This window comes from Anser cygnoides, chromosome 13, assembly GCF_040182565.1.
Source record: "Anser cygnoides isolate HZ-2024a breed goose chromosome 13, Taihu_goose_T2T_genome, whole genome shotgun sequence".
NCBI lineage: Eukaryota > Metazoa > Chordata > Aves > Anseriformes > Anatidae > Anser > Anser cygnoides.
The window spans coordinates 21,180,472-21,207,322 of NC_089885.1; the positions used below are offsets into that span (position 1 = coordinate 21,180,472).

Sequence of the window (26,851 nt, forward strand, 5' to 3'; positions counted from 1 at the left end):
GAAAACCGCAAATCAAGGCGTAAAAATAAAACATAGGAACACAGCTTCAAAGCGCAGCCAAATAACGTTTCTCATGCAAATGCAGGCTGCGTGAGCTGGGGCAGGACTTTCACTCCCCCCATAGGATCTCTCCCACCTGGAGCATTAAGGGATTAACAGCAAGTTACAGATCCCCCTTGCTGCCCAAAGCACACAAGTGCTCCGCTGAGACCCTACCGGCATTGCTGGTGCATTGGTCACCGGCACAGCTGCGCGGCAATTCCCGGGCAGGAATTTCCATTTGCTGTGAGCGCGCATCCGTCCCCTCCCCGCCCCGCAGCTCGCCCTGCACCGCGGCAAGGCTCTTTCCCTCGCCTCCCCCCTCCTTCCTGTCCTCCCGTCCTCTATCTGAAAACGGCCTTTCGACGAGCAGGCGGCGGTGGGCCACCAAAGGTCCCCGTGGCAGGGCGGGCACGTCAGCGTGCCCCGGGGCTCCCGGCCAAAGCGGGCTCTCGACCCCGGGCGCTCTCGCTGCCTGGCCGGGGCTGGGGGCAGCGCGCCCAGAAGGGCATTTTGGCACGGCCTCAGGAAACAGTCAAAGGTTCCTAAGAGCTGGCATGCCACGGAGTCACAGTGCTTTCACCAGCTTGGCTGACTCGGTGAGAAATAAGCCCAAATATTAAAGAGGCTACAGATCTACTGTGTCTGCAGCATCTTAAGCAGGGAGCGGGGGGGGTTGAAATGAAAGCCACACACCACGTAACTGAAACCAGTCTGCACTTTGTCGCATCCATTTCCCCTCTCCTTCCTATCGAGCACAACCGCACCCTAAATATTAGTGCCTTCATCTTATCAGGGGCTGGGGGCTCGCATCCGGGCGAGCAACCGTGGCAGTGACTGCAGCCCCTCGCCCTGCGGGGGGCTTGCGCCAACACAGAAGCCACAGATCAGTTCAAGAAAAAAAAAATAAGAAAAAAAGGTAAAGGAAGATCTGTTCTGTTTTTCAAAACAGAAAGCTTAACAACAAAACAAATTGCACCTCCTAACCCTTCCCTCACCCTGCAGTGTAAAAGCCAAAGCAAACTAACTAACTGCAAAGGAAATGCTGTTTTCAAGAAATCTCTGACAAGGAAAAAGGTCATCCCACAGACTTTTCCATCTCCCCCTTTAAAGCATGTTTGTTGGCTGAAAGCTTCTACGGGATGAAAATACAGAGCTGGGGTACGAGCAGACTCACCATGGCAGAAGCTGTTAATCCTGGCTCTGTTCATTGGAGACTGTGCCTTAAATGCAGAAAGGAATATCAGCATGACCACTGCCCTCCTGGCCCCGCTTCAGCCACGCTGGGCACCATCCACGGGCAGCGAGAGGGCTCCTGGCCAAAGACCTTCCCGGCGGCAGGCAGCTGGAGAGCTCCGATTTTTTCCATGCGGGCCTAGCGTACCGAGCTTCTAAAACCTGCCCTTACTGACCCGGCATGCACAGAAAGCCGCCTAATTTCTCTTCAGAAACAAACAGGATATCTACGCCTGTGCAAAAGGCTGAACTGTTTAAATAGCAGGGGTGGGAGTAGGAGGGGGAGAGCGCACGAGAAAGCTAAAGCGATAGCGCGTATGCATGCATGTACGCTGCTTAACTATTTCGAGCTCTCTGGAAGGGCTGCCGCAGGCCGGACAGACTGACTGCCCTCCCACGGTGACTCACGGACAGCAGCCGCCCTGCAGCACAGGGGCGTTCCTGTCCCCTGCAGACAGTGGGCGTGAGGTGCCTGGAGCCAGCACCGCGGCCGGCAGGGACTGGACGCCCGCCCCAGCCAGGCAGGCTGCAGCCTTCGGTTGCAATTAGAAAGACGAGGTACTTCGGGTCTCCCTGGGGTGCCCGTGTCGCTTCCTGCAGAGCCTCATTTCGCCGGTGCAGGCTCTGCAGTGGGGCTGCACAAAGCCGGCGGGGAGGCGCGGTGCCGCCCAAACCCCATCAGGCGCCGGCTGCGCGCGTCGCGGGGCTCCAGTCGCACTGAGCGGCTTCTGGTGGCCAGTTGCTGGCAAACCGCAGAGAGCTGCGAGCCGCTCCCAGCCGGGCAGGAGCGCGGGTGGATCCAGCCTTTTCCTACGGGAACCGCGTCCTCTGGGAGAGCTGGCAGAACGGAAAGCAGGGACCGATGCCATCATAAACTTCCCAGTTCCTCAGGATATCAAAGGGGACCAAAAGCTTTGAAGAAATGGTTATTCAGGGAGGAGAATGGGAGTACCTGCTATCCGAGACATATGGACTTGATTGCCAGATTTGCCATATATTCATGGTTTGTGCTCAACGCACCGGTGCTTCACTTTGCCGCGGGAGCATGCCTTCCCCTCACACAGGCAGGACTCGCGCACTGTCAGGCAGGCTGCAGCTAAGGGGAGCAGCACGCTCCGAATAAGAAGCTTCGGATGACATGGGATTAGCCCCCATAATGAAAAGCACATTCTCTGTAACTGCACTCTCCTCATTCAGCGCTTTTGGCACGAACCGTTTTACAGAACGAGCTGCGAGATCCCCTCGTTGGAGCGGGACCTGGCAGGGGAGCCCTCGGTCCGAACTGCAGAAGGGGACAGCTGATGGAGCGGGCTGGTAGATCCGTCCGAGAGCAGCCCTTGGCAGGGAGTGGGACGCAAATGCCCGCACGTGTGGCAGTGAGGGTGTCCCGCTGACACCAGGGAGCCGCCTGCAGATGTGGAGGCGTCTCCGTGGCCATCCAAGTTACCAATGACCATGTGCAAAATTTCCACCGCCACGGGAGGAGCCCGAAGCTGCTTCCAAACGTGATCTCATGTCCTAGCGATGCGAGGAAGTGCCGGGCCTCAGCGGCAGCGACGCCGCGACCCTTCAGTGTGCTGTCAGGGAAGGTGTCGCGGCTGCTGCCGGGCCCAGCCCACAACACGTACTGCAACAACGCTGCTCAAGGATCCCACGAAGCTGTTTCGATGGAGCAGGTTAACGAGATCTCTGAACCGAGCACTCCTGATCCTCCTGGGGCTGAAAGCACCGCCAGACACGAGCCAGCAGCAGACACAGCCAGCCAACGCCAAGTAACAGCCCCGCTTCGCAGCGAGGAAGGCCTTCTGGGCACAGGCCGCAGCAGGCACGCACTGCAGACCAGGGTGATGACCACGGCGGGCTCTCTGAGGGGACAGGCGGCTCCGGACCGGCTCCCAGGTGCCACAGGCACGTCCTGCCCGCTGCCACGGCCTCCCCTCGGCACGGGGACAGCGCTCCAGGTCTCCTCAGGAAGAGCCTCTTCCATCACGGCCCTGGCCGGACCTTCCTGTCATTAACGCTCCTGTGGCGCCACAGAAGGAAACCAGACCGTAATTTCCAGTTGCAGCAAAAGGGCAGCGGCTGCCTCCTGGGTTTCCAGTCAGCCAACATTTTTAGGTGGGAGAGGAGGGAGGAGAGAGCCTGCGCTGGCTCCAAAGAGCTGGAGGAGACAGCCCGTCCAGTCCCCGTGCCTGGAGCGAACTGAAACGCTGCCCAGGAGAGGAGGCTGAGGGCGTCCCAGCACAAGTAGCTCCTTCCCGGGCACGCAGAAGGGCCCCGTGGCCCCGTCCCCTCGACGAGTGAGGAAGGGGGAGCTGGCAGAGCCCCTTCGGGGGGCTCCCTGGGGAGCTGCTGCCCTGCAGAAACACGGGAACGGGGCCCCAGCACTGGGAGAAGACACGACACAGAGGCCTGTGGGTTGTGTTCTTGGTTCGTGCTTCTGCTCAAACCAGTCTTTTCCTGGTCACTCTGAAGTACAGCTGCAGTGGTAACGACAGTTTTACCAGATATACCCCACTTCAGCTGACAACAAGCTGGATGGGTTCAAGACCAACTCTCCAGCAGGTCAAACTGCTGCCTTTAACACCAGGTTATTTATTTCCCACCCTGTTTCTGACACCTGGTGCAAAACACAATAGGACTCTCATCCGCAGTGGATACAGCACTGCAAACCATCCCAGCCTCCCCTCAGCTTTCTTCTTTCCACCCTGGTAGGTAAGGCAGACGGCAGTGCTAGAGGCAGGATGCCAACCCCAGGACCACAAAGTTCTCCTCCAGCACCAGAAACCTCCAGACCACGCTGCTGAGATGGGCTGCAGCGGTGACACAAGCACGGCTCTGAGCACATAATCACCGTGATGAGCAAGGGTGGAACCAGGTAACATGGAGCCGAGGTGTATGGAACCGACCTGAGCCCCACAAGCCTTTCTCTTCCCTGCTCCCACTCTTTCCCCATTGGAAGGAGACGGTGGTGGGGCTGGGCTCCAAGCTCAAGGCTGCCTTTTCTTTATGAAGCTAACAGGAGCTGCTGCAGAGAGCACGCCAACAGACTTCTTGAGAAGTAGTTTTAAAGGATGTCACAGTTTTGTCAAGAGACAAAGGAATATTTTTTAAAAATACAGAAGTCTCCTTGCCAGGAATGTGGGGAATGTCAGGGAATATTACAAAACAGGATGCAAAAGCTGGCCTCGAGCGATGTTATAGACTCATATGCTGACCTGACAGTCAAGATGCTGAATCCCGATGGAAGAAGAACCATGCATCTACACTGGGAATTACGGACCCGGCTCACCTGGCCTGGTCCCGTCTGTCTGCGTCCCACCAGAGAAGCCACCTCTGCCCAAGTCAGCTCTGCTCCCCTCCGCCCCAGACACCCTACCTACAGCCAACACGCCCTGTAACCCCAGGCCCTTAGTGCCCAACGTGGCATTTTCCGAGGAGCAGAAGCAAGCGAAGCCCGGTGGGACACGGCAAGGAGACTGCGCCCGTTGTGGCAGGGGGATCTGAGGATCCACGGAGGGAAGCGCACTTACCTGTAGCTGAAGGACCAGTCTTAAACCCCACACATCTCCTGTAAGCAATGGGACTCTCTCCTTCAGTTCTGCTAATTAACCAAGCACTTCCCAGCCTTCTCAGGGTTTTACACGCAGACACACGCCCTCCTCACACAGCTACCCAGGCTCAAGGGAAGTTATGACGCCAAATGCATTAGACTGACTCCTGTGGCTGCAGACAGCAAGGTCAGAAATACAGGAAGACCTCCCTAGGGTCACGCCAAGGAGAAGCCCATGAGTTAGAAGACAGCAGGAAGCCCTAATTCAACACACCGACCATTCACGGTAGCAGCATTAGAAAACAGAGGCCAGTTACTTGCAAACAAGCTCCTTTTGGCAGGAACAGACATGCTTTTCCCAGCTTCCCTTCCATGTGAAAGTCCCTGTTTAAGCAGAAGGAGATTTGTCACAGCAAGACTTACTCGGGGCTTTTTTGCCTGGCTGAGTATTGACCCGAGAGCACAATGGCCCCGCTTGTGCATGTAGCCCGAAGGGCAACAACAAAGTGAGGAGGAGTCTGCAGCTCATGGAAGACAAATTCCCCTCCTGATGAAGGGCTTACTCATGGGGACTGGAGAAAGTGACTCCAGCCCACGTTCGATGCTCCTCAGGGGGTTATATTAGCAAAGCTTTGAAATAAAATAGTCATATCAGGATCTTCACCTACAGCGAGCCCTCCAGCAAAGCCTCCGCTGCAGCGGCCAGGTGGGCACCGTCCCGCAGCACAGCCACTGGGCAGGAATACAGAGGGAAAGGCTTTCCGAGCTGCTCCGGGCTCCTTGGCCAGCGGGCAGCCGGCCGGGAAGGGTGCTCGGGCAGGGCTCAAAGTCCCCCTGAGCGCCCGAGCGTTGCGGAGCAAGGACCTTGGCAGCAATATCCACCTTTCCTGAGCCTCGGGGCAGCTCCCAAACCGTGGAGCCTCCCATTGCCACCTCAGCCCCGCTCATGGATGGCTTGCACGGAAGCATTTCATTCACCTAAGCTTCCACAGCATTCATCCTCACGTCTTTCAGAACAATGCTTTAAAATATTGACACCTTCTCAAGCCATGCTCACTGGCATGCGGTTGTTCTTCTGTTGATGTTTCTCAGGAAACCTTTGCCTCAGAAAACTTCTACCTCAGAGCTGCAGGCTAACGTCACTTGTGGTAAATCAATCAGCTCACTACTTTCTAGGACTCATCCGTGTCTATTTTTATGAGTCACTAATTTTTAACTCTCACACATTTTCTGAAGGGACTCGGAGCCCTTAATGCACACTGGGTTTTCACAAGTGGTTAGAAAACCGAGTGCTGAGCTGCCTCGAAACATCTGCTGCACAAGTCTCTGCTCCTGTTCCTTTGCAAAAAGCCAGCCCCTGCGCTCCAGCGGGGCTTGCTCAGCCCCGATGGCACCAGCACGCCGACCGCAGCACCCGCACGGCGCTTCTGTGCGGGACGCCGCGCGATGCAGCGCGGGCACGCGCTGTGCTGAGCGCCCCGCTCCACCTGCCCCGGGGGCACAGCCAGGCAGCCCCCCGGGAGCAGCGGTGCCCTGTCCCCCCACACTGACGTGCTCCACCAGCACCACCGGCTCTAGCAGAGCTTGCCCGTGTTCCTTTTTCCTTATTTGCTCTCCTTCTTTACGAGCCCTGCCCGCTGTTACTATTTTCCCCGTCCGGATAAGGAGCCGTTACTGGATAAATTACACGTGCCAGCCCGCTGGGCCGGAGAGATAAGGCAGCAGGAAGTGGGGTGCCCGCAGCTGGCACCACGTCCCCCCAGCCACCCCCAGCCCCAGCAGCTCCGCGACAGAGGCGGATTTTGGCGCCCAGCGAGCACCCAGGCTCAGCGCCCTGGTCCAGTGCAGCAGGAGCCTCCTCTCCGCCGCCCTGCCCCAGGCACGCCGAAGGGGACAACGGGGGCATGACTTGCAGCAGGGAACTGGAAAAAAAGCATCCAAGCCCCTGTTGTACCATCCAACACCCCAACCGGCTCCGGAGCCTGGCAGGGTGACAGAAGTGCCTCTATAATGCACACAGCATTGCACAACATCTAGTTATATTTATCCATGCTGCCAGGAGACGTTTACAAGCACAGCCCCTGTTGGAGGAGTGGCACGCATGGCCAGAAAGCAGGAGGTTTCACCCAGGGAAGCAGCTGGGCAGGTGAGTGACTCTGCCAGTGCAGAGAGAAGCCCAAGGCCGTCTGAGATCACTGCCTTTGTGTTTAATGAGGAGATTGGGATCACGGAGGCTTCAGGTCTCACGAGGCAGGACTCCAGCCTGACCCAGGGCCAGGGAGGGCTCTCCCTGCCAAGGCAGATGTTCTCAATTCACCGTGCTTTCCTCCTCCCCATGGAGACGGAAGATGAAATGCCAGCGAACCTTATCAAACACAAATAATTTCAACTTCTGACCTTTTATCCTCTACCTTCCCTGACGGCTGTGGCCAGAGAACAGAGACGTGAGCGGTGAACTCCTTCCCCGTGACCCCGTGTGGTGGACCCCAGCCCACCGCAGCATGGGAGGCGCCAGCCCAAAGCACCGCTCTGGCGGAGCAGGGAAGGGGCAGGGACCGTTGCACAAGCGGACAGCTAGCGCAGGGCCTGCTTAGCCGACAAGGGAGCAGGAAGGAAAAACATCAAACCGCAGACCTCTGCCAAGTGATTGGCGCTGCTTCCGGCAGCAGTTCTGCAGAGCTTAATTAATGAGCAAACATCTGCAGCTTCACATCCCGTAAAGAACATTCACAAAAGCACACTCCATTCATGCGAAGAAAAAAAAATAATAATAAAAAAATCACGGCTTTTCCAGCAGGTGGGAAAGCTGGAGGACACGAGAGGGGAGGCAGGGCAGCGCTGCCGTGCTCGTGCCCCGGGGACAGCGTGCTCCCCGCTGCGGCTTCCTGCGCAGCCCGGTGCCGAAGGAAGAGCTCTGCGGCACACCCAGCTCCTCTCGAAGCAACTGGCACAGGCTCTGCTGTCAGCGAAATGCAGTTCACCCAAAATTCACCTCCTCGGGCAGCTTCAACCAAGTCCCAACCTGCCTCCAGCTCCCCGCTGCCCAGAAGCCCTCAGCCACTTGCCGGTTACCGGCTGCGTGCCGCGCGCCCGAGCACACGGTCACAGCCAGCAGCGGCCCCGCGCCCCGGTCACGCAGCTCCAGGCAGGAAAGCTTTGACTTACCGGCAGGCTCTGACGCTCCTCCTCCTCATCCACAGCTTTAATCCCACGCCACGTGTCCTGCAGCCACCACAGTGTCTGGGGACTGGTCAGGGAGGACGGGACTGGGCACGGTGGGGGCACCCCACGTGCCCCTTTCAGCCTGCATGCTAGAGCAGGAGCGCGCCTCGCATCGGGCGCGAACAGACCCTCACCCGACGCCCCGGCTGCCAGAGGCCCCCAGGGACCCCCCAGCTCCATCTCACCGCGCCGCCCGGAGCCAGGCGGTCTGAAACAGGAAGGATGCGGCGGCACACCTCGGCCGCAGCAGGTGTCCCTGCGCGTTTCACTTTTTCTCCAAAAAGCAGAATTAAAAGCGTACTTCGAAGAATTAATAAAACCAACAGCGCCATCCCGTTCTCACGATGCCAGGGAACGAGGCCACCAAAACCCACACGCACCTCGGCACCCCGGCCGCCCCGAGCCGCCAGCAGCACGGCTCTCCCAGGAGCTGCCCGAGGAGAGGCGAGGCCCCCCCGGCAGCCGCCGCGCTCCCACCGCCTGCGCACGCCCTCGGCAGGGCCCCCGCTTGCCTTCCAGGGTGCTGGCAAACGCCTCTTTCCTTCTCCAAAACGCCGGGGTTCAAAGTCGCTGTGCTGAAGGACCCCTCAGAGGTCAGCTACTGAACTCCCACAGCTTTGGCTGCAGGTGGTGGTTGCTCCCCGCTGACAAGAGAAGCGGGATTTCCAGCCTTTTACCACCAAAACAGCCTTCACCCACCGCCCCTTCCAGCAGGCTGTGAAGAGACCAGCCTCCCGTTCCCCAGATAAACACACTTGTCACGTTCGTAGCAGCTGTTCAAGGAGCGTATCACTATTTTCTTCATTTCCTATTTAACAGTCCTACTGGAAAAGCAGTTCAGACTTTTTTGATTTCTGGATCAAATGCTCCTGATCAGGGACAACAGCCAGACGGCGTTTTTGCAGTTACCTGCCGGAGGCAGTCATGGTGGTTACACGGTTACACGCGGCTCACATGGTTACAAGCCTGAGAGCAGTTTGCAAATTTTTTTAGTCGGGGAAACTTAAGGGACGCAAAACACAACGGTGAGAAGTAAGACAGGGCACAAACACAGCCGAAGCCGAGTGATTTTGACTCCAAAACGGGCAGGGCCAAGGCGTTCCTCGTGCTGCTGCCGACGGGTCGGCTCCGCGGGACGAGTGGCACGCGCTGAGCACGCAGCTGCTGCAGCCTCCTCTGGAGCCTCGTCCTCCTCCCCACCCCTTTACCACAGGTAGTGCTGAGGTAGGGCTCGGGGGCTTGCCACAAACACAGCCCCGGGTTTCTGAGGGATAGCAGAGCTGCTCAGAGCCCTCAGCGGCCTCGCTCCCTCCGAAGGCTCAGGGGGACAGCGCAGCCCTGCAGGCATCGGGACCCCGGGAGCACAGAGCAGCCCTGACCCCGTCCCTGTCCCACGGGCACGCTGAGCAGCGGGATCGTCACCTTCGCCACCTGCTCCCACCTCGCACCAACCCCTCAAGGAAAGCGTACTCGGAAAAAGCCTTGCCCCACGATAGCCCCCATTGCTATACAGAGCCAGTTCTCTCCCAGAAAGGGAAGGAACCACAAAACAGCTTTGAACAGAATCACGTTCAGGCCCTTAAACACCACGCGTGGCAGGACTACCCTGAAGCAGGGCAGGAAGCCCCCCGGCTGCCGCTCCAAGCCCCGCAGCACGCGGCGGTGGCAGCGGGAGGGCCGGCTTCCCCAGCACGCCCCCAGGGAGCTTCTTCACAGCCGCTGCTTCTGCACTACCTGGGAAAGACCCGAAAAGGACGCGGCTGCCTTCGGGCTGGGAATAATCCCTGTCACACCGACCAGCGTCACCCGACGGCATGTACCCGCTCCTCCAGTTCCTTCCTCTTTGGCAATTCGAGGGCAAACCGCTAGGTCAGCAGCTGTCCTTGCGCATGGCCCAGCACAAGACAGTCCCGGTGCGCAGCCGAACGGGCGGGGGAGAACAATGCAGTGTTCTGTAACCGCTCGGTGCTGCTGCTTGTCTCCATCCCAGCAGCTGGCATCTGGTCACGGGCCCCAGGGCCTGATCCCCTTCAGACGTGGGGGATCCCACGAGCAGCACGGTACGCGCAAGGCACGTGGGGCGCTTTGACTCGGCGTGTCTTTGAGCAGAAGCGGCACCAACGGGTGTCCCCAGACGGTCCGGACGGAGGAGCGGGCACTACGGGAAAACCGAGCGTCTCCTGCTGAAGCGGCAGCCAAACCAAGGCAGCACCTACCAGCCCCAAAGCAGGCACCTGCCTTTCTGACCCAAACAGAGACAACCTCCAGCAGGCCTCCCAAACGTTTTCAGAGGCTATCTACAAAACACCAGTGCTCCCCGTTCAGCCTTGTCACACCGCCTCGTGGCCACTGGTATTTCATGGCTGGGACCGCCACTGCTCAGGCTGCCAGCGCTGAGCGACGCCACCAGTGGCCCCAACAGATATAGGGCCAGGAGCCAAGGCGAAACAATGAAAACCATTTACAGGGCAGGAAGCTGCATCTGCTGGATGAAACGCTATCTTCAAACAAGACGTGTTTGGATAACTCCAGTTTCATAACTCGCCTCTTCCGATATCAGGAAATCACAGTAATAAAAAGAAAACAAAATGGGGGAGAAGAAACTTGGCATGGGGAACAATGGGAGAATTGCTTGAGACACGGAGGTTAACCCAACCTGCTGCGTCTTATCCCAGGGGCAGCTGGGGCTCCCGCAGCAAGCTCCAAGGGTTTTGCACAAGAATAAATGTCTGATCAAATATCAACGGGAAAAGAGTTAAATCTGCTCAGAATCTGCTCAAGAGCACAATACGCTTTGATGATCTTATATATTACTTGCTTTTTTTGTTTTTCACAGAAATCAGCGTTATCTTGGGGGACAGGGAGAGCAAAAATAGACAGAGATGGTGAACAATGGGCCCCAGAATTTGGGTTCTGGCAGGCCTCATCTTCGTCACCTTAAAGGCTTTAGAGGGTGGAAAGGGACGACAGTCACCTCTTTCTGGCACTGACCGCTCCTGGGGCAAGGCAAGGCAGCTGCTTCTGGTGTTAGCAGTGGGGAAGGATGGTGAGGATAAACCCGCCTGCTCCACAAACTCCAAACACTAACCTAAAAGCCTGCCTGGGTGTCGCAGAGAAGGGCGTTTAATGGTGCCTTAGCAGGTCGCTACTTCGCGGGGAGGACAAGGAGGACAGAACACAGCAGCTCCTCACCTCCAAGCGCAGGGCAGCCGCTCTCTGTAGGCCCTGCCCCACGTGTCACCAATTCCCACCAAAGTTGCCGCAGCAGCACTGAGACCGACTGGAATCGAGCTCCCCTGCTGGCGCCAGCTTCGTCTTCCAGAGCCCACCATCCCTCTCCGATGCCTTCCGCAGCCAGAGCCGTGCCCGCTGGGCGCCGCCGGGGTGCACGGAGCGCCGCTGGGTGCTGGTCCGGGTCCCCAGCTCGCGATGGGGCACGGCAGCAGCAAGAGCGAGAAGGGAGCTTAAAGCAAGGGGGGCGCTGTGATGGTGCAGCTCAGTAAGGGGATTTGGTTCCTGTCTGAACACGGAGGGTTTGGCACAGATGAGGTTTTGCTCCCCCCCAGCCAGCGCTGCTCCATGCTGCTCGGCACGACCCCCCCGCGTGCTCCGGGTTTCTGGCATCCCGGTGAGGGCCCGCTCGCCCCGCTCGGCCCCCACCCTGCTCCTTCCCCGCCCCGCGGCCGCCGCCTCGAACAATTTGGGAGAAGGAGCCAAAAGCTGAGGTCACTCGACCGGGGCACCGGCCCCCTCCCCACCGACCTCCGCCCCCCGCCCCCTCCCCAGTCCAAATATAAACTTGCTTACAGGAAATGCCTTGAAGAAAAGGCACCTCCCTGAGTCCCGAAGAATGCCCAGAAAATAAACTGTCTCTGGACATGAAGGAAATGGCTTTTTTTTCCTTTTTTTTTTTAACACACTGCAAAGCATGTTTAACCCCTTCAGTCCCCGCTGCATGCTCCGACACCCACCGTTAAGTTTCCAGGTGCCTTTGTTCTGGGTTGGCGACAGGAGAGCCTCCTCTTGCTAGAGGCGCCCGTGTCCTCGCACCACCGCCACGTCTTGAGTGAAACCGGTCCCAAATCCACAACCCAGGTGCAAACTCCCTGATGAGGAAAGCCCAGACCCTCAAAACAGGCTTTACTTTTAGACAAACACAGGCTCCGTTCCCAAGCAGAGGACAAGCTTGCACAGTTGTTTGCATCACTCCAGGTCCTGCATCGCCAGGGAGCAGCTGGGAAAGCCGAGGGGCAGCACCTGCGCCTTCCTCCTCCCTGCCCGTGTCAGGGAGCAGCCCGCCCAGCCCCACACGTGCGCCTGCACCCAGGAGCCCTTCCCCGGCCACCTGCAGCACGGCGGGGCACAGCCGCGAGCCCAACGTCCCTGCCACAGCCTGCCCCAGGGACTCACAGCCCGCAACAAACTGCCCCGACCTCCACCTGACGAGCTCCGACCCCGACATCCCCCCCGGCAGACCCCCCTACAGGGTGCCATGCCATTTCCCAGCTCCAAATCCCATCCGCGAGGTTTCTGCAGCCAGCAGGGATGGGGTTCCCACGTGGAAATGGGAATTGGAAACCAGGATAAGGAAGGTAAAACGGCGCATGCAGGGTCAGATCACACAGCACTGGCAATGCCCAGCATCCAAAGGCAGCAGATCCTGCCTCGTGCAGGCTCCACAGCGCCGCGTTTACTCTAGCGAGGCTGGGGAGCAAAGCAACACGTGGAGGCTTAGGAAGTACAAGCACTGTTTTCATACCAACATCCCTACACAAAATAAAAGAAAGAAAGAAGAGGAGGAGAAGAAACGCAGGAAATCCCGTACGCAGAGGTGCTGGCCGTGGGTTCACAAAGGATTCGCAGAGTGCGACTCTGCTGCCCCTCTTCAACGCCTCCCTGAACGTGCCCCTTCAAAAATGTACGCTCAGGGCTTTAAGTCTCAGATGCACGCAGTAGTTTGATACAATTCAGCTGCTACTGCAGGATGCCTAAAATATTTGTTGTTTTTCTGAGCAGCAGCAGCAGCACTGGGAGCGTTGTGCTGCGGAGGTGTGTGCAGGCACGGGCTGTGGGGAAGGAAGGCAGCGGGGTCAGCTTCCACTTGGCTGGAAAGCGAAGCGCCCGGCCGGAGCACGAGTCAAAGGCTGGCAGCAGATCGTGCCTGTCCTCGCAGAGGAGCCCCAGCTCCTGCTCGGTCCTGGCTTTTGGCCTCGTCCGTGGAGGCGCTGAGGGCGAGCAGCCCTGATCCCTGCGGGACAGCCTGCGCGAGCCGGCAGCACCAAGTGCTGCGGGGGGCTCTGGACGAGGAGGACGATGCTTCTACAACAGCCGAGCGGGGCCCAAGGGAGCAGGGCCGTTCCCCCGGCTCTGCCGGACGAGCTGGGCAAGGAAATGCAGCCCCCGAGGGGGCAGCCCGGTACCTGCAGCCCGGGGCATGCCCAGGGCCACGGCCCGCAGCCAGCCGACGTCCCCAGCAGCAGCGCGGGGCGTGCGGGGACACGTGCTGGCAGCCGGACCCCGGCTTCGTTCGTGCAGCCCGCGTGTCACCCCAGCAGTCGTGGGACAGGATGGCCACAAGGCAGAACTCAGCCGCCTTTGTACGGGGTGAGGCCTGGGGAGAGGAGCAGCGGGCACACGGGCACCGCTCCCTGCGCCCAGCACGCAGCCGTCCGGCAAGAAACGCTCCCTGCCCCAAATCTGCAACGAAAATGGGAATCAGGAGTACCTGTAATACAGATAAAGGGATTCGGCGCTGGGTGCAAGAGTGCCGAATGAAACAAGGACAAGATAAAACGCTGTTAAGGGCACGCTGGGTTTACAGCAGCCCATAAATCCAGCGCTGTCCTGCGTCTGCCAGGGAAAGGCTCTCTGGGCCGGAGAGGGAAGGGGAGGGAGCAGGGGACCAGGGCAGGGCGCTGAAGGAAGACCCGGCACGCGGCAGTCACTCACCTATTTTCTCGTACACACCATCCCAGGCGCGATTAAGTTCTCCAAACCTTTTTTCAGCAGCCCGTTATTTGCAGCTGGGGGAAAAGGACTGCCCTGAGTGCCTGCGAGGCGCTGCCATACCCTCAGGGCCTCACTCCGGAAGGGCCGCAGGAAGCCCGTGCACAGCCCCAGGCGCGGGGCCGGCGGCACGGCCGCGCTGCCGGGCTCCGAGCGGCACGCACGGCGCTGAGGGCTGGGCTGCCAGCGCACCGCGGGGCTCTGCGGAGCTGGGGCCGGCTGTGGGAGCGGGCGGGGGCCTGGCAGCGAGGGGCGGTGGGCAGTTTGTTATCTGTCCGGGAAAATGAGGCCGAAACTGCCCGGAGGTTCTGCTCTTACCCAACGAGCCTGACGAAACGAGGTCAAGTGAGCTTTGAGTCACCTCTGAGCGTCTCTGTCCCAGCAGTCTTGTGACACGTCTGGCTGCTTGCAGTTCTGCTGGGGGTGACAGAGACCCTGCCCCGGCCACCCCCTCGCCGGCATCCTCCGACCCCCGGCACCGCTCCCTCTTCCCCCCCAGCCCTGCTCACAGCTCCCCGGCCACAGCCTCGCCCCAGCTCCTGCAGCACAGCCCGACGCCCTTCAGTCCTCTTCTTTTCCCTTTTCTTTCAGCGCTCACTCCCTTGCCCTCTCTGCCTTTGCTTCCCCTCCCACCCAGGCCGGAGCGGGAACCACGGGGCGCTGCGGGACACCAGCCTCGCACCCTGCAGGCACTGACCCCACAGGGACCCAGAGGGGGGCAGAAGGGGCCAGTCCCGCTGCCCTCTGCTCCCTCCCTTCCCCGCCTGCGCCGCAGCAGGGGCTGAGGACCAACCCTCCGCGCAGGCAGACCCTGCCCGGCCGCACCAGCTCCCGCCTCGCCGCCTGCCACGGGGCCCAGCGCAGCGCCCGGAGCACCGCCGCCACTGGCAGGGGCGCGGGGGAAACGTTTTGTTGCCTTTCCTAGAAGGCATGGCGGGAGAGCGTGACGCCTCTGTGCTGCATAAGACAAAGGGGCATTCAGAAGCTGAACTTGTGCCCTTGACAGCAGTGAAAATATTCTTGTGAAATTCATGGGGAGGAAAAAAAAAAGACCGGGGGGCTGGGGAGAGAACAGAAACCCCGCCATCTACCTTCGCACACTACTTACACTCGGGCAGTTACAACCTGCAGGTCAGAAGCCCCCTGTCCTGCTGTAACCCGGTCGTGTTTGCACGAGCAGCGCTGGAAGCAGAGCACACGCACGCTCCTGGGAGCGCAGGCACTTCCCCTAGGCAGTGACACTACACACTTACGCCCCAGCGAGCTTTGAACGTGAGCATCAAGGCCAGCTCCAGCAGGGCGCAGCACGCTTGCCATTAAATCGGCGCGAGCGGGCTCCCTGCAGACCCCGCGCACGTCGCGGTCAGACACGCTTCCCTCCCCAGATAAAGGGCAGCAAATCCCCAGCGCAGCCCGGCCTCAGCGGCGTGCCGTCCCCGGAGGACTCAGTCCCCGGAGGAGCGCCGCGCTCCTGCTGCCGGTTGGGCACCGGGAGGCCCAGGCGTGCGCCGCAGGCTCTGTGGGAATCCAGCCCCAGGAGTTCGCCCCGGGACGCGGGGGGGGAGCGCAGCTGCTCCAGGCGCCGCGCTGCCCTCCAGCCCCGCCGCGGCACGTTTGGGTGGGTGGGGGAAGAAGCGGCAGGGAGGCACACGTCCCCTCCTGTGGCACCGTCCCCAGCGATGAGAGGCTCTCCCTGGGCACCTGCCTGCCGCCCAGCTGCTGCAGCCCTGCCCCCGAGGGGCGGCCCCAACGCCCGTCCTGGGCAGCAGCAGGGGTCTGTGACACCGAGCAGGCTGTCTGCGTGGGATCCGCAGGGTGGGCGCTGAGGAAGCAGCAGCAGGGGGCTGCCAGCACGGGCAGCTGCAGGGCAGCACAGGCACCTCCAGCTGGTGACGTGCCGTTGTGCGATACGAGGGACATGAGGTGGGCAAGGCCCCCGGCATTTTCTAGGGGAGGAAGGTCCCCCGAGCAGCTGTGTTTGCCAGGGCCGGTTCCCTGAGCCAGCCGTTACCGTTTACGCAGCCTGTGACTGGCACTGGGTGACAAGTGCCCTTTTCTGATAAGGAATCCTTCAAGGGACTCGGCAAACAGCTCCGCCGCTGCGTGCTGGGCAAATGCGGCGGGGCCACGTGGCACAGGCAACCCGTCAATGATTAACTGGGACCAGTCAGGCAGCGCCTGGAGACAGTGGGGGGAGGCAGAGCGGGCTGGCGAGGGCCGTGCCAGCAGAGAGGGCAGCTGGGCACCCGGGGCTGCGCTGGGAGCTGCATCCCACTGCCTCGGTCACCCTGCTGACTCCCCTGGGTGATCCTGGGCCCTGACGCAGTCCTGATTAGCAAAGGTGGCCAGCCTGTGTCAGAGACTCTCGTTCCTGTACCAAAATGAGCGTGGGGCTCCAAGGAGCGAGGTATTGGCAGCTTTGTGCCGCTGCCAGGCCGGGTGGTGGGAGCCCCAGGACAAGGGGAGCAGGATGAGGCCAGCGCCGCCCCGCACCGCTGCCAACCCCGTGTGCACAGCCAGGCAGGTAACGCGCCTCGTCCCTCAGAGGGGAAACAGGGACGAGAAAAGGCAGCCGGCCGTCACCTCCTGCACATCAAAACACATTTATTGCTGGAAACAGAGAAAAAGACCCTGGGTCTTTACATCTCTGTGGCAGCCCCGACAGCTTGGGAGCATTAATGTAATTACCTGGAGGTGACTTTCAGAGAGGCTCGCACAAGGAGGGTTACGGTGGCTCAATCATTAACCGGGCAGGAGACCCCCGGCTCCGCTGGAATGCGGCCGCGCTGCCACCGGCCCTGCCCAGAGCGCACCGCAGCCGGCACAAAGGGCAACGCAGCCCCCGACCGCGGAGAGGCTCCGGCCGCTCGGCACCACAGCCCCGCCGGTGGCACCACGTCCCTGCCGGCGGCACCACATCCCTGCCGGCGGCACCACGTCCCTGCCGGCGGCACCACGTCCCCGCCGGCGGCACCACGTCCCACCAAACGCTGCCTCCTGCTTCCCAGTGGGGCCGGGAGGAAGAACGGAGGGGCGAGGAGAGGCTCTGCCCGCCGGGCCGCAGACGTCCCCGCTGCCACGCGTGCCTCCCCGCGTACCGCCGCTCGCCTGACGCAGCGCCATGTGGTGCTGCTCCGGCCGGCTGCACTCACACAGAGCCATGACCAGCGAGTGCTGCTCCTGCAGACGAGACAAAGCCACCCCCAAGACACCGAGCCTTCGTCCGGCACCGCAGCCTCCCTGAGAGCACCCCGAGCCTCAGCAGCGGAGCAGAGCACTGCCGGCAGCCTCCCTGCGCTGCCCCCTGCCCAAACGGGTCCAGCACCCCCGGCCAGGTTCAGCGCGCTCCCTTCCTGTCAGGGTCTCTTCTCCCACCGCTTCCATCAGAGAAGAGATGCTGCAGGCTGAATTTTGTGCTCGCTCTTCCACATCCTTTGCACAAAGCCTCAGAGTGCCACTGCTGCCGCAGGACCTGCACGCACGCGGTATGGTGCGGGAGGTTCTGGCAGGAGCACAGCGTCTCCCCTCAGTCTTTGCGGCCCGCACGCTACCACAAAATGCCTTTTACACCCGGAATGACCACGTTCCCCGAAGCGCCCATGAGACAATGATTCCCCGGGTGAGCGTGCCCACCTCGCCGTCGTGGAGGAGCCTCCCCGCACCCCGCACGGAGCGGCCGGAGCCCTGCGCCAGGAGGCGTTCGCTCCCCGCTGCGGCAGCCCCGCAGCCGACACGCTGCCTGTATTTGGAGGGGTCTGCTCCCACTGACGTCTGAATGCAGCAGCCCATCCACGGCCACGCAAAGGGCACGTGCCAGTCTGCAAACCTCTGTTCTGGGCAAATTGTTACCAGGTTTTCAAGGAATACACAGCTTCAGGAAGGAGACCCCGCTCTCCTCTCGCCGGGAGGTGATCTGCACGTCACGCGGTGACCCCGGTACACCCGCAGGCAAAGGGCAGCCTCCTTTTTCCCTGCTCGCCTCAAACTGACTTTGAGAACTTTCAAATCTTTTTGAAATTAGTACAGAAATCAAGGGGAAGTACTGTAGTGCCCTTAGGCACAACCATATTTTGTTCTCTTACGAAACTAAATTGCTGGCAGCCCGTCCCATGCATACGCTTAGCGTTGGACATTTGAGGCAGTGCAGACAAGGAATGCCCAACAGAAGCACGATTAGATTTATTCAGTTGGGCTTTTATTAGAAAAGCATTTCTCAAAGGAGGTGCACGTACACCAAGTGAGCGTGTGCACCTTCTCAGAAGCTACACTTTCCACCTGCTTTGCTCTGGGATTTGATGTTTTGCCACATTAGGAAACCAGTGATGAACTTTTGGTGTAAGGATCTGATCTATTTTTTCCCTGAACAAACGGAGGAAGACAGAGGGGTTTTGAAACAAGCCCTTGCTCCTTGCACAGCTCACCATGCAAGAGGCAGACCCAAACATAAAGCCGCGCAGAGCAGCGAGGAGCTGCTACGCCTGCTCCAGCAACACTTCTACCTTTCTTAACTGCATTTCAGTTACAATGTAAACAGAAGAAAGCACGTCCATTGATAAGAATTCAAGTGTGTGCACGGCAAAGAACGCAACCTGCTGCCAATAACATCACAATACGTCCTCTGACAGCCCGCGGCTGCACAGGGACCTCTAAAGGCAGAGGTCTCTCCCCACTCCCGCCCCGCGCACCAAGGAGCCGTTCTGAAACGCAAATGACAAAATCCCACAGAAGCCGATGTTTGCTTTAGCCTCTGACAAACCAGCCCGACACCCCGGCAGAGAGCTTTGGCAGCTCCGCGTCAGCTCCCAACCCGATGCGCCGCGCACGGCGAGCCGATCCGCACCCGGCAGCCGCAGAGCCTCCGGACGGAGCTGCCCGCGGGGCCGTGCCCAGGGCCCTGGGTGCCCGCGCAGGGCGCTGCCCTCCCACGGCGCTACCGTGCGGGGCCCGTCCGGCGTCAGCGCGGGGCTCCCACCGCACACGGGGCTCGTCCGGCGGCCGCTTTAATTCAACCCGCGCTGGTCCCCGCCGCGGGGGGGGGGGAGAGGGACCCCGGGGACGCCGCTCGGTGCCTGGCGGGGCCCGGTGCCCCCCGCGGCTCCCTCCCCCCCCCCGGGGCGCCCCGAGGCACCGCCGGGACCGCGCCCGGGGCAGCCCCGCGCCGCGGGGCCGCGCACAGCCCCTGGGGGCGCGCTCTCAGGGCACCCCCTGCTCACCCCCCCCGCGGGAGCGCGCACCGCCGGGTCCCCCGTTACCTCCGGGCTCCGCTGCGCCCCCGTCAAAGCGCCACGGCCTGCAGACGGACGGACAGCGGGGGGCGGACGGACGGACAGCGGGACGGCGGGGGGCGGACGTACGGACAGCGGGACGGCGGGGGGCGGACGGACGGACGGACAGACGGACAGCGGGGGGGCGGGCAGCGGGAGCGGCAGCGGGTCCCGGCCCGGCCCCGCTCCGGGCGGGCTGATGCGAGCCGGGGCCGCGGCTCCGGCCCTTGTCGGGGCGAGCGGCCGCGGGCAGGGCCGGCTGCGGGCCGGGAGCGCGGCCCGGCGGGGGCAGCGCCGCGGAGCCCCGGCCCCCGGCAGCCGGGGCCAATCGCCACGGGGGGGCGGCCCCGGGCTGCCCTCCCCTCCCCTCCCCTGCCCTCCCCTCCCGGCCCGTCCCCTCCCTGTCCCGCGGGGTCCCCCCCCCAGACGCGTCCCCCGCACAGTGCCTGGCTGGGCGCCCATCCGCGCCCGGCTCCCGCTGCCCATCAGACCCACCGCGAGGCAAAGCGGGGGGGCACAAGCCGCGGCGAGGTGCCGCGGGGCAGAGAAGCTGCTCTCGTGGGACCTGCGCCCCCAGAAGCCCCCCCCGCATCGCAGGGGTCCCCCTTGCTCGGTGCTCGCCGCTCCGGCAGGCCGGGGCGAGGCTTGGCGGCCCTGCAGAAGATGCTCCCGCACGTCTCGGCCTGCCTTGGGATCCCAGAGCCACGGCCTGTGGGACGGGACCAGCTGAAAACCATTGGCGAGAGGGTGGAGAATAAAAGGGGGGAGAGGGTCTGGAATACAGGGGCTAAGAGGAAAAAAAAAAAAAAAGAAAAGAAAAAAATTATTTAAGGTAGACCTGAAGGATACATTTGTTTGTGGGAAACGTAAGGCAACGGGGCAGGAAGCACCTCGCTACAGAGGGGCAGGGGCTGGCTCAGGGTGCCAGGCGCCCAGCCGAGCCCTGACCCCCGCCGCAGCGCCCCCAGGCAGCTCTCTGCTTACCGCCTCCACCAGCAGAGCCCCGCTGCCCCGGCTCCTGGGAAGGGCCACGGGAAGGGGACAGCTGTGGGCAGCCAGCGCTGCTCGGGCTCCGGCTGTCCCAGAGGCTGCATCTCGCCCGGGGGGGTGCAGAGGGTGAGCGGAGCTCCTGGAGCACCCTGCGGCACAGCCCCGGGGCAGACGGCGGAGCCAGCAGCCCAGGGGACCGGCGGGGCGGCCGGCTTGTTCGCCCACAGAACGGGGCACGGCCGGGTGAGGGGCGGGCTCACAGCACCTTGCGTGGGTTGGAGCCGTGCAACCAGCACCAGGGCGGCCCCAGGGGGAAACACGGGCAGGCAGTGGAAAAAGTGGCTCAGAGGAGGGTTTCAAGCATTTTCCACTCGTTTCCTCACGCAAACCGAGAAGGGGGAGAGGCGTGGGGGCAGCGAGGCAGGAAGGCTCCCAGAGGCGATGAGCTATAAACGGGCAGTGACGGGGACAGCACCCAGCCATCGAGGGGGGCGGCACCCAGCCGGCGACCGACACGGACCCCGCAGGCACACACTCGCCCCGCACGCACCGGGGCCAGCCGATGGCCGCGCGACCCGGGCGAAGGCTGGGAGGAGCAGAAAACGTGCACGCTGCAGGCTCCCCCCGTGCCGGCCGATGAATGGGCTGCATTCACGCCCGACGATATTAATAGTTCCCCGCGTACGGCTGAGGAATGGCAGGGAGCCCACGGGCTCGCCCCCGGGCCGCCCCGCCGCCTGCACAAGGCGCCCAGTATGCACGTGTGCTCGCGGGGTGCCCAGCACGGGGGGAGCGCTGCCTCCGGCCGGCACGCAGCCCTGCGGGGACAGGGGGAGCAGCCCGCGGCGCGCTGCCCTCCTGGGCAGGGCCGGGAGGAACCCGGGGAGAGCAGGGACCACACCGAGCGGGATCCGGCAGGACAAGGGCAGAGGAGCTTAGGGTGGTCCAAAGGGCGTCACTGAGAAGGGACAGGAAAAGATCCAACAAAGGCCCTCTGAAGCTGGCTGAATAGAGGAAAAGCCGTCCGGGAGGGTCAGCGGGCTGCGGGGCTGTGCCCTCCTCCCAGCAGAGGCCGGGAGCCCGGTGTGCGGGACACCCGCACCGAGAGAAGCTCTGGTAAGAGGCTCGAAGCAATAACCTCCGCCCGGCCCTCACAGGGGACCTGAAACGGGACCTGAGGAGCGCTGTGATCTCTCCCAGCACATCCCCACACACCAGTAAGCTGCTGGGGCTGGGAGCAGGGCTCGGCAGCTGAGCGAAGCCCTCCTGGCCTGCACACACGCAGTGAAAGCTGGGTTAAATCCTGTGGGCAGCAGCAGGCACGTGCAGCCCGGACCTGAGGTGAGGGCATTTTCGGGTAACCGGCTGATGCTGCCCGCGCTGCAGCCTGGCTTCTGACGCCCGCGCTGCCTCCGCTCCCGCCAGCGCCCAAAATCCTCCCCTGCTCTGGGCTGGGTCCAGCAGGAGAATTGGCCGGGCCACACCGCAGCTAAAGCTAAAGCCTTGTTCTGAAGGACGGGTTATACTGAGATGCTCACTGAACACCTAGATGGCACTGAGGCATTTTCAAATCCCCTAAAAAAGACCAGTTATTTGGCATTTGTCCCTTGGGCCTGCATCTGCACATGCCCAGGTTCCAACAGAGCACGTCTGGCTGTGAGCAGCGCACGGACAGCCGCAGCCCAGCACCCCCAGACGGGCTCCAGCCACCTCTGGGACTTCTTCACAGTCCCGCAGGAGGCCCGGGAACAGCTGACGTGAGCTCATGAAAGCAAAGGCATCCTCAGCGCCCTCGTTCCTGTACTACAGCACCTGATCACACCACGTCACACCCGCAAACCTTTGCGTTATCAGGCAATTTCTGTTTTCCTTGCTGCCCCACAGAGGGTTAGAGACAGAACCAGGTGTTTGCTGACAATAGGTAGAACATCTTCCACACGGGATCGCAAAGCATCCTCAAAGACTAACAGCACGCACGGCTCCCCCCTGCCCCCGGACACAGACCTCTGCCGTGCCCCCCGCAGCACCCGGAGCCCCCGTCCCACACCCGCCAGCCCCCTCGGTGCTCCCCCCGGGCAGGCAGCCCAGCAAAGGGCACCCTCTCCTGGGCAGGGCGCACGACGGCCCGACCAGATGAAAACGCCCTGGAAAAATCGAAACAAGCAAAGGCGGTAAATAAATAAATAGACAGACGGATCGAGTCCATGGGAAATGCATCTCCGCCCCGCGTGGCCACCCACCACGAGGAGAAAACCCACGCACCCACAACAAGCACATCCTGGCCAGCCCCGAGCCGTCATTGTCTGGTTCTCTTTTTCCGACGACCAAAGTAAACAGGGGGGCGGGGAGAGAAGTAAAAATTCTCTTTCAGGTGTATAAATAAAAAACGGCCACAGAAATGAGCAAACCAGGAGTGAGTGTCCTGGGGTAAACTTATTCACAGGCATATGCTCGGGGGACTCTTGCTCTGCTAATGCAACTATTATTCATGTTTCATAATTTTCCACCACCGCAGATGGAAAACAGGAGAACCCTGTGACATTTTCGCATGAGCTAGCTTCATCTGGGCTGAAATACGTGTCAGCGCCGGGCCCAGCCTGCACTTGCCACCCGCTCTCGCTCCCGCCCAGCAGAGCCCTATTTATTTCTGTCTGGCCACCCGGCCGCACAACAGTTGCTCGCTTTTTTTAATCCACGGCTGTAAAAGCTGTCATCTCCACCGCTGCCATCGCAGCCCGCCGCACTTCGGTGTGTCCCCAGCAAATCTGGGCCCCAGACGCCACACGAGGATCCCTGGGCACGGCTGCAGGTGGCAAAGCCGCACGTGGCCCCGCGCTGGGAACGTTCCCGGGGCAGAACAGATGGGTTTGTTTCCTCAGAGAGCACGCAGAGAGCGGCGGTAGCCACCACGCAGGTTACCGAGGTGTTACTCACAAAGAAAGGGCAACGGGCCGATCTGGCAGCAGGCACCGTGCTCGGGAAAGAAGCTAACGGCGGACACAAAACGGCAGCTGGAGCCGGTGCCGCCAGCTGCACGGGCACAGCAGGCAGCGCCCCGCCAGGGCTGAATTCCCCGGCTTCCAGGGGAGGAGGGCGAGAGGGAGAAAGAGAGAAACTCAGAGACACACGCACAACAGCATCATTCATAGGCGCTGATTTCATAAAACAAGGATCCTGTGTCTGGCCCAGAGCTCAAGGCAATTAAAACAGCGGCCACAGATCTCAAAGAAACAGCAGGAATTTATCTGAGGAATCCGGATTATGTGGCCACTGCCGGAGCAGAGCAGAAAGCCCCCAGCTCCGGGAAGGCAAACAAGCTAGCGAGGAGAAGCGGCAACCAGCTCAATCACCCTGACTGTTCCTGCCTCACCCACCGTGCCCGGAACGAGGGGGGACGGCAGCTGCGGTTAGCAGGGGCTGGTCCTGGCTACGTGCACGCGGGACCACCGAGGGGTGGGAAGAACCAGGTCCTCCCGGTCCCCACACAGCCGCCAGAGGAGGCAGGGACTGGTTTGCAGCCCGGTGCCACCACGGATGCTGACCGCCGCGGCTTTGGTACAGGGCTGGGGGAAGAACGCCCAGAATGGTTTATTGTTCCAGAGATAATGATGGTGGTTTGCAAGTCTAAGAAAGCGGTTTTCCATTCCAGCCCAGCCTCGGGAAGCACACGCTGGGCTTACCAAGACACTGAAAGCAGCCGAGGTGCTGATTAAACTCACCCGAGTCTTACTGGCCCCGGGAGCAATAGGGGCCGGGGGCAGCACTTCCAGGCTGTGCTCGCAGCTCTCCTGCAGGTCCCCAGAGGCTCCTGCACCCCCTGCTCCCCGGCCCGCCGGGCTGACAGCCCTGGCTGCAGCACCACACCAGGAGCCACGGCACAGCCGACTGCACCAGCGGGACCTGAGTGGGGCCGCGGGGTGCCCGTGTCCCTGGCAGGGAGGTGGCCACGGTGCGCTGGCAGCTCGTGGCCCTCGTACATCTCCCTCTGAGACAACCACGGCACTGGAAACAGCTGAAATGGAGGCCACTTTTGCCAGAACGCACTGGATCTTATCAACCAATGTTCTCACCGAGCATTAATGAACTCTCCTCCACTAGGTTCGTAACAGCTTAACTCTTCGGGAAACTCCATTTCCTCCCTCACCTGTGACAATCTAAGCTGACCTTACCGCCTGAGGAATTACTCCCGTCCATCAGCAGTACTTTGGACCATTCCCAAAGAGACCATTTAGCAGCAGAAGGCACGAGTCTCTGGCACAAGTTGGCAGGTTCAAGATCTGCTTCTTCACTGAGCATTGGAGCAGACTGAGAAACTAAATCACAGTTCCTCTTTCACATCACTCAAAATAAATTGCTTTCAGGATTGTTATCCGCAGGCTGTTATCACAATCATCTTTAAAAGCCACATCAAACCAGTCTCAGCACTGAAGTTTGAAAAGAAGAAGAATTCCTCAAACATTTTTAACAGTCTCAATACAAAAGCCGATAAAAGTATCGTTACAAGGCTATCAAATACAAAACAATCCCCCTTTTTTATGAAAAGTATGGGGTTCCTTTTTTTGGAGGGTTGGTGGGAGGGAGGGGATTTTAAAACCATTTTTTTTCACGAAGAACTTCTATATGTGACGAACTATGTTTTCCCCCGAGCACCACGTTTCAAACTGGTAATGCCCGTGGGGCCGGGGAGGGAAAGGCCTCGCTCCTGGTCCCTGCTGCGGGGATGCAGCGTGCAGGCCCCCAGCCCGTCCCACAGCACAGGCCAGAACCACACGCCAGCAGCGCTAGGACCGCAGCCGGGCGCACAGACCTGCAGCCGGGCGCACAGACCCGCTCGCAGTGACACGGGCACCGACCACCCCAGTGACACGGGCTTTGCACTGAGCAGGGCACACGGCCGGTGCTGCCCCCACACGGTGTCGGACCTGTCCTCAGGCTCAGCACCGGCCACCCGATGAGGCACCATCGGCACAGAAGCGCGCTCCCCCCACGCCGAAGCAGGAGGGTGGCCCCCACCGGGCGAGCACCCCGCACCAGGCAGCACGAGCCCGGCGCGGGGAGCCCTGGGCCGGCGCTTACAGCAGCGGAGGATCAGCACCGCAGGCTGGGCATTGGGTGAAGCATTCAGGAAGGAGCAGTGGGTACAGAGAAGGAGCAGGATTATTTTCCACGGGATGCAGAGCGACTGCCGGGGCAGGGCTTTCACAGGGCTCATAAAGGCCTGACGGGGAGGGGTCCGGGGGGGGCACAAGCCCACAGGCCCTGGACTCGAGCCACAGCACTGCAGCAGTTTGCCACCAACCAGGGCGATCCGTGCTGCTCTCGGCCGCCCCTCGGGAGGGGTGCTCACCCTTACAGCTGGGCCGGAGACGCCAGCTGGGGACCCCCGGCTCCTCACCCACCACGTGGCAGGCGGGCTTGGAGTGCAGCCACCCGCACACCCGCACACCCCCACCGCCCGCACACCCCCACCGCCCGCACACCCCCGTTCCCAGCATTTCTGTTCCCCTCCGGTGCTTTCAGTAGCAGAGTGCCTGGGGCTGCAGCAGCGTCCAATCCCCCTCTCGTGCTCCGAGCGCACAGAAGCAGCCCCTACAACCTACCGTGGGGCTGGCTACGAAAGCAGCGCTAGCACTTGCAACGTACGCAATGAGGCCGAAGGCTCTGCCTTACACAAACACCCTCACAAGTCATCACAAACGCCTCCAGCCCCACCAGCACTGCCGCTTCCCTGCAGACATCCGCAGCCCGCTCGCACAGCCCTCAGCCTGCTCAGGCGCAGCAACGAGCAGAGACACCGGGCCAGGCCGTCACCAAATTCACACTATTTTAGACCAAAAGTGCGGCAAGGCCCCGGGACCCCTCAGCACGTGCTTCCAGGCCACGCTCTGCCCTTCGCCCCCCACCCACGACAACCAGCCCCCACCTCCCCCCGGGACACCCCCACCGACCGGGGGCCCTGCCCGGTGCCCGGTGCCGGAGGAGCACCGAGCACTCGCCTCCCGCCCCCAGGCCGGTCCCTGCTGCCCGGCACCCACGATGGGAAGGGAGGGGGGGGAGCACCGGGGGAGCACCGGGGGAGCACCGGGGGAGCCGCAGCGGTGCTGGGGGGGCCCGTCCGTGCCCCCCGCCCCCCGGCCCGGCCCGGCCCTCACCTGCTGGCCGCAGCCCGGAGCCCGACGGCTGCGCCCCGCTCCCGGCCCCGCTCCGGGTCCCGGCCCCGGCCCCGGCCCCGCGGCTGCCCCCGGGCGGAACGGGCGGGCGGCGGCTCCTCCCCCGCCGGGGATGCCCGGGGCCGGGCGGGGCCGCGCACGATCGCGGCCGCCCCCGGGCCGGCCGGGGCCCTGCACCCGGCCCCCGGCCCCGGGGCCGCCCCCGCCCGCAGGCGTCGCCCGTTCCCCGCCCGGGGCCGCAGCGCCCAGCGGGGTGCCTGGGGACGCCCCAACGCGCCCCCCGCCTCCTCTCCCCCGAGGACGAGGGGGCAGGCGGAGCGCTGAGGACATCTCCGGCGGGACCCCGCTCCCCTGCCCTAAGAAGGGGTTAC

At 61.9% G+C, this 26,851-nt stretch overlaps 1 protein-coding gene across 5 annotated transcripts in view; it reads right to left on the reverse strand.

The window, feature by feature from the left end:
- Positions 1-26,851, reverse strand: part of STARD8 (StAR related lipid transfer domain containing 8) — a 59,528-nt gene that overhangs the window by 23,316 nt on the left and 9,361 nt on the right. Inside the window, exon 1 of one of the 5 annotated variants that reach the window (XM_067005227.1) lies at positions 26,463-26,573. The exons of 1 other annotated variant lie outside the window; for it this stretch is intronic. Coding sequence is in view for 1 of the 4 variants with exons in the window: in XM_048076353.2 (XP_047932310.2) it covers positions 1,217-1,289 (73 nt within the window). In the remaining 3 variants the exon portion in view is untranslated. Of the gene's footprint in view, positions 1-1,216; positions 2,131-19,308; positions 19,588-26,462; positions 26,574-26,851 lie in introns of those variants that run through there. 3 more of the 5 variants (XM_067005226.1, XM_048076365.2, XM_048076353.2) reach the window with 3 other exon arrangements.